Source organism: Patella vulgata, chromosome 4, assembly GCF_932274485.2.
Source record: "Patella vulgata chromosome 4, xgPatVulg1.2, whole genome shotgun sequence".
NCBI lineage: Eukaryota > Metazoa > Mollusca > Gastropoda > Patellidae > Patella > Patella vulgata.
The window spans coordinates 9,725,059-9,741,292 of record NC_065882.2 but is presented as its reverse complement, the minus strand read 5'-3'; the positions used below and the strand labels follow the sequence as shown (position 1 = coordinate 9,741,292).

The 16,234-nt window shown below is 36.5% G+C and overlaps 2 protein-coding genes across 2 annotated transcripts in view; both read left to right on the top strand.

Moving 5' to 3' along the window:
- Positions 1-16,234, top strand: part of LOC126819085 (protein O-linked-mannose beta-1,2-N-acetylglucosaminyltransferase 1) — a 54,373-nt gene that overhangs the window by 1,318 nt on the left and 36,821 nt on the right. The window contains exon 2 of the mRNA XM_050546925.2: positions 1,542-1,920. The gene's annotated coding sequence lies outside the window, so the exon portion shown is untranslated. The remainder of the gene's footprint in view (positions 1-1,541; positions 1,921-16,234) is intronic.
- LOC126819106 (uncharacterized) lies at positions 4,195-9,057 on the top strand. The gene is made up of 2 exons (XM_050546976.2): positions 4,195-5,076; positions 6,792-9,057. The coding sequence occupies exons 1-2, from the start codon at positions 4,687-4,689 to the stop codon at positions 7,626-7,628; spliced, it is 1,227 nt and encodes a 408-aa protein (XP_050402933.1). The 5' UTR covers positions 4,195-4,686; the 3' UTR covers positions 7,629-9,057.

Here is a 16,234-nt window from a genome sequence, read left to right as displayed (position 1 = left end):
TTTTCAGTCAAATTGATCCACTATGAGCCGAGAAAGAAGCGGGTGAAATTTTTGCATAGTCTCGGTCATTATTACTAAAATCATTAATATAAACAGCATAGTCTCGATTATCCATTTTTCTTGATTTAATTATCAATGGCCGTTAGCGGCAAATAGGAATCTAATCCAGCCAACATCGAAGGCTAGCCTTTACATCGAGAGTTTATTATGGTCGGGATAAGTTAATTAATGTCTAATTGATAATTTAGATAACATTTCAGGCCTAAAGAAAGACTTGTAATAAGCAGATTTTACTCTTACATAATGCATGTTTAATTGTTGATTGCCAAAATTGTCAATGCAACTCAGGACAGCCATTTTCATGTTACCTACATGTAGATATCTATTTATTTTTCAATCTATATAAATGTAAACTGCATGTACATGTATATATATTTGACATTTATACATACATGTAATAATATCTATAGGCCTATATTTTACTTTTATAACTTACATAGCTTGCATCTTTATATAGACTGAGAAGTAAATAAAAGTGTACTGTGCATAAAAATAAAATAAATAGAAATGTACTGTGCATAAAAATAAAAAAAATATGTAGGACATGAAAATATATAAGCCTACCGTCTATAATACATGTAATACACAGATATGTACAATATACTGGTATATATGTACCATATAATACATGTAATGTAACATATACATGTACATGTGTATGTATATAATATATGTAATGTGACATAGATACATACAATATAACAGTATATATGTACCATATATGATATATGTAAAATAACACAGATATGTACTGGTAAATATGTACAGTACATGTATACGATAGTTCCTTTAGGAAATGTCTCTGATCGGAAGATGTCCGCTGACATACGGTAAAATACCACTCTTCCGCCATCTTCGGGTATTTTAGAACCCTTGCCTTCTATTTTTCACCGTGAATGTTTATTTTTCGCAAAAGGAATAATTTCTCGTCATACCTGACACAAATTTATAATAATTCAACACTTTATTGTTCAAGTACAATTTAGTTCAAACGTATTTTCTGTATGTTTTTGATTAGTTCAAACGTATTTTCTGTATGTTTTTGATCGCAAAATTCTGCTTGAAAATAGTGTTGAATTATTGTGAATGTGTGTCAGCTGTGGCAAGAAATGATTCCTTTGGCAAACAAAAAAGAATTAGGGTGAAAAATAATTGGTAAGGATTCCAAAATAGCCTTAGAACAGAGGTGGCGGAAGAGTGGTATTTTACTGTATTTTCATATTGCAGCTATATAGGGATGCAGCTATATAGGAACGGTCAGCGGACATCGTTCGATCAGAGACAGTTCCTAAAGGAACTAAGTATACGATACATGTAATGTAGCATAGATATGTACTGGTATATATGTACCGTATATGATACATGTAACACAGATACGTGTACATCCAATAAACCGGTAATTGCTATTTGTGACAACCGAACTGTTTTGTTTGATCAGCAACAGAACACAATTAGACATTTTATCTATTTGTATTTTCTAGGAAATGGTAATTATACAGTGAACCGGTATTTCAAGTTTTCAACGATTAAATTGATGGATTTGAAGAATAATTATCTCTGTAATTCAAACCTGTCAACAACCTGTTTTTTTTTTATGTCATGGTTTAATTGATGTCTCCATTATCCTTGATTGATTGAAACACATTATTTATTCATTGTTGGTACAAGGCCTTGCGTGTGTTCATATGTTCTTCGTGTGGAAACAATTACATTGTCAAACAGTAGATATTTGAAACGACAGCCAGAAAGCTGTATATATACATGTATATATACTCCATATGTAGTTAGCAGCCAAACAGATAATAATCAAGTTGTTTTGAAATGTTGTGTGTTTAAGTGGAGAATTCTTATTGTTAAAAGGTAAGAATATTAATAATATAGAGCTACACACACTGTAACCTGGGTATCATTTAATCTTGTGTATCTAGCACTTCTTTCACATTCCTTTAATATGAAATCTTTATTTAAGAATTTGTAAAAATCGCTTAAAATCACCTAAAATCATCTAATGTCTCCAGTTTGATAATGAGTGTTCAATTTACAATTATTTAATTTCCTGACCACTTACAATTTACAATTATACATCAATAATCAATTAGGTTGTTTATATTTTAACAGTGATTGAGAAATTAAATGCTTGTAAATTGGACACTCAATATCAAAATTGAATGGACAGCTTTAAACCGGACACAAGTACAAATGCGATGATTTTTAATGATTTTAAACGATTTTTTAAACAAAAATTTGATATTGAATAAATGTGAAATAAATTAGTGCTAAATACACAAGATTAAATGATACCCGGGTTACAGTGATACATACATTGTAAGGACCATGCATGAATATAAGACACCAATATCAAGCATGAATTGAGACTTTGTCAGGTACAACATCTCTGGGTTCTGTTATTTTATTAAGACAGATTTGTATTGTCACAGTGTTAATATTGATACATGTAATTTAGAACATGTCTGGGACAAAATTCAAAATGTCAGTTGATAAGTGCCAGGTAAAACTACAATCAATATTTTCATTCCTGATGCTTAAACGGCTGGCTCCAGGATCTATTCACTTGATTTGAAACACACTGTATTTGTTATTTCTTTTTTGCAATATCGATGTAGTTTGTCTTGAGGTTTGTTTGTTGGTTTTGTTTTGTGTTTAGTGCAGTCCTCCTGCTCTTACTATTTAAATAACAGTATAAATTGTCAAATGTTGTGAACATAACAGATAGCTGTATATTGATTTCAAAATCTACCTACAATAAAAATAAAAATATATATGAATAAACATGCTTCTGGGGTCAAGGAATAGACTGAAATATATGGATAAACATGTTTCTGGGGTCAAGGAATACACTGAAATCATTGATTAGTTCGTATGGTGATTAATTACATGATTAAATCCAAAATGCCAGACAATATGACCCTTTAACTCGATAGGAGTGGAACATGTGGGCGATTATTTCACTAAACCAAACATATCTGGTGACAAACTATATATTTCTGGACATAGGAGCATATGAGTGATACGATAACACCACATACAATGTATGATTGGTCCCTGACTAGCACAATTGTGTACCGAGTATGTGGAGTATCTCCTGCACTTACAATTTAAATAAAGGTATCAGTTATCAAGTGTGGTGAACCTACAGTTCCTACCAAATTTTTGAGACCAGAATCGCGCCGACGCGGCGAAAAAAAACACTCCGAATTCTCTTAGATTTCACGGTGAAATTTCGCTTAATTCCGCGGCGATTTTTCTCTAAGATTCGCCGTGTTTCTCTAGGAATTCGCCGTGTTTCTCTAGGAATTCACCGTGTTTCTCTAGGAATTCACCGTGTTTTCTCTAGGAATTCACCGTGTTTCTCTAGGAATTCACCGTGTTTCGGTAAAAGTACATCGTGCTTTGCCGTGCTTCCCGCAAGGAATTTGCGAGCCTACCTTAAGCTAGGGTCGAACTAATATTGTCTATAATACATTTGTAAATTGAAGGGGTTGTAATATAGTAATGCTCCCGGGAATATGTTTAAAGTACAGGCCGATTTGAATAACAAATGAGTTAGGTAATCTCGGGGAGACATTTACCGGCATTCTGTATAGGTTAGGATTTTTTTCCCCAACGCACTGTATACATGTACATACATAACGCCGGCGAAAATGTATGCCAAAATAAACAACTTACAATTTTTTAAACGTATCATTACATCTTCGTCTATAACTTAGATGTAACCCACCAATTATTGGCTGCTATCAAATCCAAACTTTAAATTATATATTTGTACGATGAGATTTTACACACTACTTCATAACCCGCAGCTTCAGTTAAACTAAATCAACGCCCCATAAAGCACAGCGCCATAAATCACTTCCGCAATGCGTTAGTCACGTGGTCAGAAACGCGCGAAAACCTGAGCTGTTGGGTTCGACACGGGGACTATATTCTTAGCAAATCTTGACTGTCACCGGTATATGATAACAATGTATTATGACGTATTAAAACAATTCACCATGAAGCACATCAAAGACAATCAGTTAAAACAACGATAACTGAGTAGTGATTAATTCGTATTATTTGTACTCATCCGTGTTAATAGCTGCAATAATTCTTAATCACGGCTACAATTGATACTCTATTCGGGGCTTTGAGCAAGTAAAATTAGGTTTAATTACAAAATGATGACAGTTTGCGTGGAAATAAGTAATTATGTTACAGTTATTCTGTATTTTCTAGCAAAACGGAAGACATCAGTAGTGGACTACTCGAACCAATAATAAAGAGTTGTTTTAATAAATTGATAATTGTGTTTTAATATGTATCTGTTTTCTTTGAATTAATAAAGTGTTATGTATTACCCGTGGTATTTTGTCACAATGAAGCAAAACCAAGATGTTTTCTTAGGGAGCCAGACTTTGTTTGTATATAGAAGAGCTTGAATCTGATGATTACATTGTATTAACCACCTGAATGGGTCAAATTTAAACAATGACATGGCTTCCTGTAGATTTGTCGAAAGCCTTTGTCTCTTAGCTTGGTGGTTGAGAAGTATTATCGTTTGTTTTATATAAAATTAATTGGAGTAAATAGAATCAAAGAACTTTTGCCGATACCTTGTACGTATAAATGGCAGGTTATAGTCGAATGGTTTATTTCGAGATTATTCAATACGACAGGTTATCATTAATTCAATACGGCATCATGTGGAGAAATCAAACCAAGGAGTACTCGCATTATCTGGTTAAGTTTGACGACGGTGGCTTACTGATTGTTCCCAGAAGTAGGATATTAGAAGAGGGTAGGATTGCGGAGAATGGGAAGTACAAGGTGCAATATAACAAACCCGAAGATGTGTCTGACGCTGTTATTATAAAGACTGGAGACTACTTGACATTGTCAAGGCTAAAGAGGGAGATGGGACAAAAGAAGAAAGATGAGCATCAAAAGAACCCCAGTACAATCCCGACACCAAAGCGTACCTTAACGACGAGTCGCTTACCCCAACCGAAAAGAAAGGTAAATAGTTTTCACAAAAACAACATAACAAAAATATACAACAATTTAATAATTTTATTGCAATCGTTTTCTGACTTTAGGGTCGTTTAGGAGTTTTTGATTAAAATGATTACTGTCCTTCCCGAATGAACGTTCGGACCCAAAAAGTCTTTTAGGCATATCAGCCGTGGCTTTCCCACCCACCACCACAACAACCGGAACAACCTTGTACATGTGATCAATAAAGCGATTACATATGTCACGCGTAAGCACGTTGTACCAAAAGTCTTGGCAGTAATTACAGAGTTCTTCTTTTGTGGTGGGGTTCTTTTTCGATACGTAGCGCTTCAGCATATTCCACACCATTTCGATTGGATTTAAGTCTGGGCTTTCGGGGGGGGGGGGGGGGGGGTGCACCACCAGTTAATGTTATTGTCCTCCATAAATGTTTTTGCAAGTCGGGATGTGTGCTTTGGATCATTATCCTGTTGGAAGCGATGTCCATCGTGAAATCTCTTATTTATGAATGGTAGTAAAGTTTTTTTAAAAATTTCCTCTGTATAGAAAACACTGTCCATAATACCATCAAATATAAGAAGTTGGCTTTTTCCTTTACGACTAATACCCCCCCACAAGTGAACTTTGTATGGGTGTTTTGGGCGACACTGTTGTGGTGCTCTCTGATCTTTTTGTCTATATGCAACTGTTTTGTTATCGTGTAGTTGTATTGAGCATTCGTCTGTAAATATCACATTATCAAACTGGTCATTGGTCTCTAATAAATGTCTACAGAATTCAACCCTTTTTTCTTTATTCTGGTCTCTGATTAGTTGACAATATCGTGGTTTCGTTGATGTATAACCGGCAAAATCAATGGCGCGTCTGACTGTACTAATCGAGGTGTCTGTGCCGTGTGCTGAAAGTGTTTTCTGGATATCCCTGGCAGACTGTGCTGGGTTCTGTTGAAATTCGTTATCAATAAATACTATGTCATCGGAACACAAGTTGTTAAAATGGTGGGTTTTTTCAGTCAATACGCACTTGTTGTCAAATCGTCCTTCAATATATGCGGTTACCGTATATTTTACACCGGACAAAGAAACATTCACATTAGATTGGTTAAGGTATCTATGTATAGCAGAACACTTCCAGTCTTTCTTGTGGAGTTCAACAATTTTTAATTTATCCAAGTGTGGTATACGAGTAGCAGGCATTTTTATGAATTGAGCTACTGGTTTCTTGGGTTTTATGGAGGAATCGACTACGACAATACACATGAACAGATATGCAAAAAATATACATGCGCACACGTGTCATCATATTTATATATTCAAATGGTTTCAGTCTAATTAACAAGTGACATGTCAATGTGCCGTGTCTATTCCATGGTGTGACAAATTAAGAAATGGCTGAGGTCAGACACAAAGTTACTGCTAAGTGTTAGAGTTCTTATCAGTAAATTAATTAACCCAAGTCTCTTAATTTCATGTTCAGCTTAGAAAACAAGCGAGTACTTTGGAAAATATTTTAAAATTAAAACTCGCAGCCATTTTCCATAATAGCAATGTAGTACAGATTTATATAGTGCATCTGAGACAAGCAGTTCAAACTTATTTGTCTTTTTTTTCATCTGATGTCATTATTAAATATTAAAAGTCCAATTCTTTAACCCTCAAAATATTGAAGTGTTGTTGAATGAATAAAAATAAATATATTTTATTCTCTTGTCTTTTCAGAAAATGGCATCAGTTATCCGTCGAACGACGCTAGAAAGTTTCAGTTCCAATGACCCACGTGATCTGTCAATTTCTAATGTATCCTCGAGCTCCTATTCAACTAGCTCAACACCAGAATCAGTCTTCCAGGCATCATCAAGAATACCAGTGCCCGTACGTGTAACAGTACCCCGAGATGTCGAATCGCCCTCTACGTCTGAAGAACAGTCCCTCCTGCAAGCCCTGCCAGATTTACAAGATTGTGAAATTACATGTAGGCAGCTTTTTAGGACACCTAATAGGAACAGGCAGAAAACACTCTCAGCAGTAGAAAGGTACATGAAGACAATGAATAAAAAGCAGCATGAACTACAACTAGAAGTCAAGGGACTGCGACAAGAATTAAAGGATATGAATAATCTTGTTTTGTTGATACTACAGAGACTCCCCCCTCATGGCGAGGGACAAGATCAGCAGATACCACCAGTACCTAGTCCCCAGCCCGCCACACAGACGCTGCCAACGCCTGAAACTGACACATCAAAATTTGGTGATATCCCACCGGAATTTCGTATTTCTGCTGAAGATCTGAACGCCATGCACCTCCATGCTTTTAATGCCGGCCATTTCGCAACTAAAATAGTACAAAGACTTTTTCCGGAACTGACCGGACCCGACAACTTACGGCAGAAATATTCGTATTTCGGTGGGGGTAGATGCAATAAGCTAGAACTCGATACACGACGGAAATCATTCGTCGTAAGATATGTTTTACATCATTATCCTCAAGTGCAAGAAAAACATGCCTGGCAAGAGCGCGTGGTCGTAAAGATTAACGAATTTCTAAGACGAAAATGAATTTTATGTGTGTATAGACAAAAAAATTTTTAAATAGAAAAAAACAAACATTTTATGTGTGTGTGTAGACAAAATATTTTTTAAAAAGAAGAAAAAAAAGGTGTTTGCGATGGATTTGAATACATTGTTTACCAAGTGTCAAGACTTTATGTGAGTAAATACATGTACTAACTGCAATAAAAAATGAATTCACTTTTAGTGCATGTATGATTATTAAATTTTGACTGTAAAATATTATGATTTGTATACATTGTGCATATGTATTACATGTACATGTTTAACCTAATTTCGATTTTCAATAAAAATCATGTCAATGGAACCAAAAGAATATATTGTATGATTATTTAATTTTGACTGTAAAATATTATGATTTGTATACGTTGTACATTTGTATTACATGATTAACTTACTTTCGATTTTCAATAAAAATCATGACAATGGAACCAAAAGAATAAAATGCTACCCAAAACATCTCTTTAATTGTCGGTTATGGATTTATTATGCAATATCGATGCAGGTTCAATCACGAAACTTGCGCTTACACCGTCTAGTATAGCTTTTGAGCTGCTGATATGTATATGCAGTAGAAAATCGGGAAGTTGAACGTACGAAGGAATGGAATCATTCAGAAGTGTACTCAAAATAAGTAAATTATAACGGGGTGATGACGAGAATTAACACACGTGTGGCCATTGTATAAATATATGCCATGTACGCGTCTGTGTGAAATGGCTTTATTTAATATCCGCTTCTACCGAAATGAAATGAGGGGCACCCAGTAGATGTATATTGTCACAGTACCCCTTCCCACCCATATTGTTTTAATGCGTCATAATACATTGTTATTATGTACCGGTGACAGTCAAGATTTGCTAAGAATATAGTCCCCGTGTCGAACCCAACATCTCATGTTTTCGCGCGTTTCAGACCACGTGACTAACGGTTAACCACATTGCGGAAGTGATTTATGGCGTTGTGCTTTATGGATTTAGTTTAACTAAAGCTGCGAGTAATGAAGTAGTGTGTAAAATCTCATCGTATATAATTCAAAGTTTGGATTTGGTAGCAGCCAATAAGATGAAATGATACGTTGTAAGTTATTCATTGTTTACATACGCCGTACACGGTGGCACCACGTTATACATGTACAGTGTGTTAGAAATAAAAAAATACGACCGTAGCTGCCTCGCCAACGGTTAACATATCTTGTATTCAACTTAAATAAATTACATTTTCCGTCAACATGCTTACATCGGGATGATATCGGCACTCAAGCGATTCACCGTGTTCCACCGCGAAACACTATAATTCACCGTGAAACACCCTATTTCGCGGTGATTTGGCAAGCTGCCGTTTCGCTAGCGATTCTCCGAGATTCCACCGTGAAATAGAGTGTTTTTCCACGGTGTTCGGTGTTTCTAGTCTCAAACTCCAGACACGTAGTGTACATGTAACAGATATGTGTAAATTGATTTAAAAATCTCCATACAATGAAAATATATACATGGATAAACAATATGGTCGCTGACTAGCACAATTGTGTATCTGGTATCTCAAGTTGGTTTTAATATTTCAGAAAAGGCAAAAAACTTATAACTTAACTTATTCCAGGGTATGCGGGCCCCTACATGTGTATTATCAACATCTTTAATTCGTAACGAGGAATGAACAACGAGAATTGACTTCTGATGTTTGGTAGAATTTAAAGATGTTATTAACGTAATTTTTTTTTTTGTGTGTGTTAAAATGGTAAGAGCACGATTTTCGGAGTTCTCGACCTAAGCGCGCGGGCAAGGAGAAACAAGGAAACAATTCAACACAACCTTAATACACTGTATTTACAGACCATTCTGTGTCAATAATTGTTGAGAATTGTTTATATATCATCATTTATTATCTTTCTTTAAATCTTGTTTGAGATGTGACAATTTAAAGCTAGATTGGCACATGTATGACCCGGTAAAATTTCCTTTTGCACATTTTGCATGATTTGGATATATATATATCGAATCTATACTGATATTTGTGACTCATTTGTCTGTCTGTCTGTTCAGGGTTGGCAGCTACACTAGGACTGCCCCGAGGCTGAAATTCAGTGTATAGGGGTAGCTTGGCCCGGGGAGTAACAGGCTAGGTGGCGATGGACTACCACTTCAGGTATCTGAGTCATGACACGAAAACTACCTAATGTTTCATGTAACTCAGAATTAAGAAGCGGGTTAAACATCCACTCTACACAAACAAGGTCATTTCGGGACTAACATACATGTATGGTTCAATTTTATTTCAGTAATTTGCTTGCACATAGGGGTCTTTAGCAGAGGGAGGACACAGAGAAAACCCATGAGGTTGGACAGGTGACCCTACTCCTTGTCACATACAACCGGGGATTCGAAACCACGCCCGTTGACTCAATGACAGGCCTTATGATACAGCGCGCACATGCTAACCATTCAGCCATACAACCCCCTCCCTACCCCCCCCCCCCCCTCATTTTGATAGTCCCCTGCTTTCTTAAAGCTGAGGGACAATAAAACATGAATCAGAAATCGCTAACCTTAAATGAGCAATGAGAGAACAACATCAGTTGAATGGTTGTAATGAAATGTTTGGAGAATCGAATGTGACCTCTTCTTTTATACCCTCAATTGTTTATTTGGTTGGTAATCTAAAACAATTGGAGTCTTAAATCCAAGTTTAATTTTTCTACAGCTTTCGAGACTCCGAACATTACATAATTATCCAACCTTTGTTGCTTCTGAGGGGAAGCTTTAATCTCTTATCTCTCCTAATCTCCATTCCCCTCGATTTAATGACAGACCTTGTGATTTCAGGCGCACACATCAACCACCAGACAAAACTGATATTAATTTCCTTGTTTAAAATCAGGTTTCTAATAAATCAATCTTAAATTTAAGGGAAATCTGTTCATTATTGATCAAGAACATTTTTTTTTTTAGATACATAACCCATGGGGGTGGACAGACGACTGTACATCTTGTCACGTATATTGTACATGTATAGTGAGCAATTGGCATGTACATGTACAATATTACAAGTATATTATATCTGTGATCAACCGAGGTCTTGGTGTCTTCTTAGATTAATGACCACATTGTGTCTTGTAGTGTGATCTATTATAGATAGAAAGATTATTGATTTGTTATTGACCTGCCAGATTTTTTGTTCAAGTGACAAGGAAGGACACTTAGTTGACTTAGCCATGCATGTTATTGTAGCCTTGAGGGGAGACATTGACACAATCTGATATACATGTACCAAAATTCAATCTGATTAAAACACAGATCCTATTTCAATTCGTTTTTTATAGTTCCAAATTTCATTTTTACTCGTCTTCACAATACAAGGATCTGAAAGAGATGTTATATAACAGGCGTTCTGCTTGATGTGAGGAATTAGCCAATGAAACGGTCTGTTACGGCGAGTTCTTGGCATGCTTTGCACGGGACTGAGGGTAAATCCCTAGAAATGTCAACACTGATGGATTAATCAATGTCTGATGTCATAGGGTCAAAAGCTGTTTGTGTGACCCCTGATGCGACCTCCCAGTACAAACAGTCAGATCTTCATGTAGAGTAGAGGCCATCGAAAGTATAAAAGGACGAAACGAAATATAGATATTAATCAGATTGCCGGTATGTTGTCTTTTTTGGTTTCTATCTGATCATACATGTCACACTGTCATTGCTGATTATTGAATTCTTATCAACATCTTGTGAGAACAATAGCAACAGAAAAACCATTGATAACCATGGTGAAACATTTATTATAAATGGACTTTATTTTCATAAAGCTAAGGCCAAAAGAGATATATCTGTGTTTATGGTTACCGGAAGGAATCCGTTTTTTGAGCCAAAATCCCTGATCCTGAACTTTTTTTATCATTTCCAAGGTCCTATAAATCAGGGGGAGTTGGATGGCCGAATGGTTAGCACGCGCGCTCTGTATCATGCGGTCTGTCATTGAGTCAACTGGAGGGGTTTTGATTCCCCGATTGTATGTGACAAGGAGTAGGGTCGCCTGTCCAACCTCATGGGTTTTCTCTGGGTCCTCTGGTTTCCTCCCACTGCTAAAGACCCCTACGCGCAAGGGAATTATTGAAATAAAATTGAACCGTGTGTTAGTCCCAAAATTACCTAGTTTGTGTCGAGTGGACGTTAAACCCCATTTCTCTCACATCTAAGGGCCTATAAATCAGTCTTGGCGTCGTTTTCTGCGGCTAATTCCTTCACTGATATTTCAGTATTTACAACAGTTTGAAGGGTATTAATTTCTGGAACCGTATTCAGATATTTGAGGGGCATTATGGGAGATTAGATAAAGAGCTGACAGTTCTCGCAATAATAGTTAAACCAGCGGTTGTCAGGCAGGATACGCCGACATTTTCGAGAGATGGATAGAGAACAAGCTAACAAGAAAGTGATTTTTCCTACAATCAAGGGCCATAATTCAGGAAATTACAATTCGATATGCGCATATATCGAAAGGAACTGAGATCTTTGTGTTATAAACTTACATTTCAAGTTTCAACAAAATCAGATAAAAATTGTGACCTCTATAGGGTCCACAACCTTGATATACCATATTTTTACGCTATTTGAGAACGAATGGCGGCCATTTTGTCTGTCAATTTTGTTGCGATTTTCACGAAATTCAAACTCAACTGTCCTTAGGGTGGAATGGTAATATAATAATACAGTTTTTTAAATCGGATAAAAATTATGACCTCTAATGGGTCCACAAGCTAAAAACATGATTTTTCGTACAATCAGGGGCCATAATTCAGGAAGTTACGGTCTGATATGGGCAAATATTGAAAGGAACCGAGATCTTTGGGTTATAAACTTATATTTCAAGTTTCAACAAAATCGGATAAAAATTGTGACCTCTTTAGGGTCCACAACCTTGATATACCATATTTTTACGCTATTTGAGAATGAACGGCGGCCATTTTGTCTGTCAATTTTGGGCCGATTTTCATGAAATTCAAACTCAGTCGTCCTTAGGGTGTAACGGTGATATAATAATACGTTTTTTTTAACTCGAATAAAAATTATGATCTCTATAGGGTCCACAAGCTAAAAACGTGATTTTTCGTACAATCAGGGGCCATAATTCAGGAAATTACGGTCCGATATGCGCAAATATCGAAAGGAACCGAGATCTTTGGGTTATAGACTTACATTTCAAGTTTCAACAAAATCGGATAAAAATTGTGACCTCTATAGGGTCCACAACCGTGATATACCATTTTCTTACGCTATTTGAGAACGAACGGCAGCCATTTTGTCTGTCAATTTTGGGCCGATTTTCACGAAATTCGAATTGAGTCATGCCTAGGGTGTAACGATGATATAATAATACATGCGCAAATATCGAAAGGAACCGAGATCTTTGGGTTATAGACTTACATTTCAAGTTTCAACAAAATCGGATAAAAATTGTGACCTCTATAGGGTCCACAACCGTGATATACCATTTTCTTACGCTATTTGAGAAGGAACGGCAGCCATTTTGTCTGTCAATTTTGGGCCGATTTTCACGAAATTCGAATTGAGTCATGCCTAGGGTGTAACGATGATATAATAATACATTTTTTTAAATCGGGTAAAAATTATGACTTCTATAGGGTCCACAAGCTAAAAGCGTGATTTTTCGTACAATCAGGGGCCGAAATTCAAAAAATTACGGTCCGATATGCGCAAATATCGACAGAAACTGAGATCTTTGGGTTATAAACTTATATTTCAAGTTTCAACAAAATCGGATAAAAATTGTGACCTCTATAGGGTCCACAAGCTAAAAACGTGATTTTTCGTATAAACAGGGGCCATAAGTGTGACTTGGATTTAAAAATATTTTAGAACCCTCTGGACAAGTAAAATAGGATTTAATGAATAATTTACACAACAGGTAGGACACTAACACATCTAGTACTTAGAATAAGGCTATTTTTTATTTTCTGGAGCTGTCAAGCCAGCAAGAATGTTATTGTCCCTTTAATGAATGCCTAATTAATAATTTAGATAACTTTTCAAGCCTTAAAGAAAGACCTGCCATAGGCAGATTTAGAAATGCTATGAAATAAATAATAAACACCTTACCGTATTTAGATAAAATGACAAAGACTAGAGAATACAACAAGTATTGAAAAGGGTTATTAATCTTACCCTACAAACCCCTCGAAAAGAAAAAAAAAATTTTCGTTCAGGCCAAATAAATCAGAAACACAGGTATTACTCTTATTGGCCTAACTTGTCTACATGTATTTCTTTAAAATAGCAATATTAGATCATCTTATGGGTTGCATTAATCATTCACAAGTCTACAGAATAGAGGAAATATTATCCATTCAGGTGGCTATTTTTACCTGAAGAAAGGTATTGGTGTGCTAGCTAGTCAAGCAGCAAGATCATTAGGTAATATATTTTCAGAAATTTGACAAATATACTTGAATCTGATGACTTATGTACAGAAAATTTGTACACTTATGACGTACACGTATGCATGTACCTGTCTTCAATAGCCCAGTTGGTGTGGAGAAGTAGGATGTAAAACCCCATTTCATTCAATTACGAGGGCTGGCTGAAAAGTTCTGAGTCTGAAATTGGGAATTTAAGTGTGGCAGAGAGAGGCTTGATAATGACCCTGGTGCCGGAAGGCCATCAACAGCAACCATTCCAGGAAACATTACCCAGGTGCATGACATGGTGATGGCTAATCAACAACTGAACACTTGACATACAATGTATTGCCAGTGCTTCGGGTATCTCTCATGTGGTGGTTGAGCACATTATCACCAACAAGTTAAGAATTATAAAAGTTTCTGAAAGATGGGTGCCAAAGTTTTTGACTGTGGATCAGAAACGTGTCAGATTCCTGATGTCCTGTGACAATCTGTGCCGTTTTGAAGCCGATGCTGATAATTTTTTGGCGAAATTTGTAACCATGGATGAGACCTGTTTCAGAAAATGAAAAAGGAACTTGATGGTTGTCATTTTCCTAGTAATGATGATGTCATGTCATCGGTTAACAGATTTTTTTAGGGTGACTGAAGTCAGGCCTTGCAACATCGTTGGCAAAAGTGTACATCTCGAACTTCGAAGGGGACTATGTACTGGTCTTTCACAGATATGCTTAGAACTGTTCAGCCAGCCCTCGTATACTACAGGTATTATAGTAGAGTAAAATACCTACCAACCCACAAATTACTTTTAATTACAAATACATTGTTTTAAACATTTAATTAGAAACGCATTGTTTTAGATGTTTAATTACAAATACATTGTTTTAGACGTTTAATTAGAAACGCATTGTTTTAAAGAATTGATAGCCAGATAACTATGAGCACCGAAAGAGATTAGGAGATTAAGAGATTAAAGCTTTACCTGAGAAGCAACAAAGTTAGATAATTATGTATTGTTTAGAGACTCGAATGCTGAAGAAATAATTAAACTTGGATTTAGAACTCCAATTGTTTAGAGATTACCAACTAAATAAACAATTGAGGGTATATAAGTAGAGGTCGCATTCGATTCTGCAAACATTTCATTACAACCATTCAACTGATGTTGTTCTCTTATTTAAGGTTAGCGATTTCTACTTCATGTTTTATTGTCCCCTGCGTTTTCGAAGAAAGCCGGGGTGGGGGGTGGATGGCCGAATGGTTAGCACGTGCGCGCTGTATCATTGAGTGAACTGGCGTTGTTTTGAATCCCCGGTTGTACGTGACAAGGATTAGGGTCGCCTGTCCAACCTCGTGGGTTTTCTCTGGGTCCTCTGGTTTCTTCCCACTGCTAAAGACCCCTACGCGCAAGCGAATTATTGAAATAAAATTAAACCATATGTTAGTCCCGAAATGACCTAGTCTGTGTCGAGTGGACGTTAAACCCCATTTCTCTCTCTCTCTCTTTTTAAGAAAGCAGGGGACTATTAAAATGGGTTAGTTTGTCTGTCAGTCACACTTGGTGATGGACAAACATTGTTTTTCCCCAAAAAGTTTGAATTGTTACAGAGTTATATAGGATGAGGGTGGTGGGTAAACATCAGAAAAGTTTTTTTGTTATTTCTGCATATTTTTAAGACTGCATTTTGATTTAAGAACGGTATTGCTAGTCATTGAAAACAGTATGAAAACATTGATTTTGGAACCTGATTAAATAAATATGTCGGGAACCTTCATAAGCCAATTTGAACAAATGAAATGAAATGAAATGGGGTTTAAGGTCTTACTGTTCTGCTCCGAACTGGGCTAATGAAGACGGGCATACGCAATACAGTGTGCTATGAGGGAAATTTTGCCTGGGCAGTGGCGCTACGGCCTACTCTTATATCGAATTCCAACTGTCAAGGAGTCTTTTACGTGCATGCCAATGTGTACACGGGACCTCGGTTTTTCGTCCCATCCGAATGACTAGACAGCTGTCCTTGTCAGGCCCCCCGTCCTGCATCACTGACAAGGGGAAACCACGCCGGAAAATGTGGATGAACTTTCTCGGCCAATGCAGGGATCGAAAACCCGACCTCAGCCAGCGTCTTGCCCACTTAGCCACGTGATCCCCTAATTTGAACAAACTTGGTAGCAA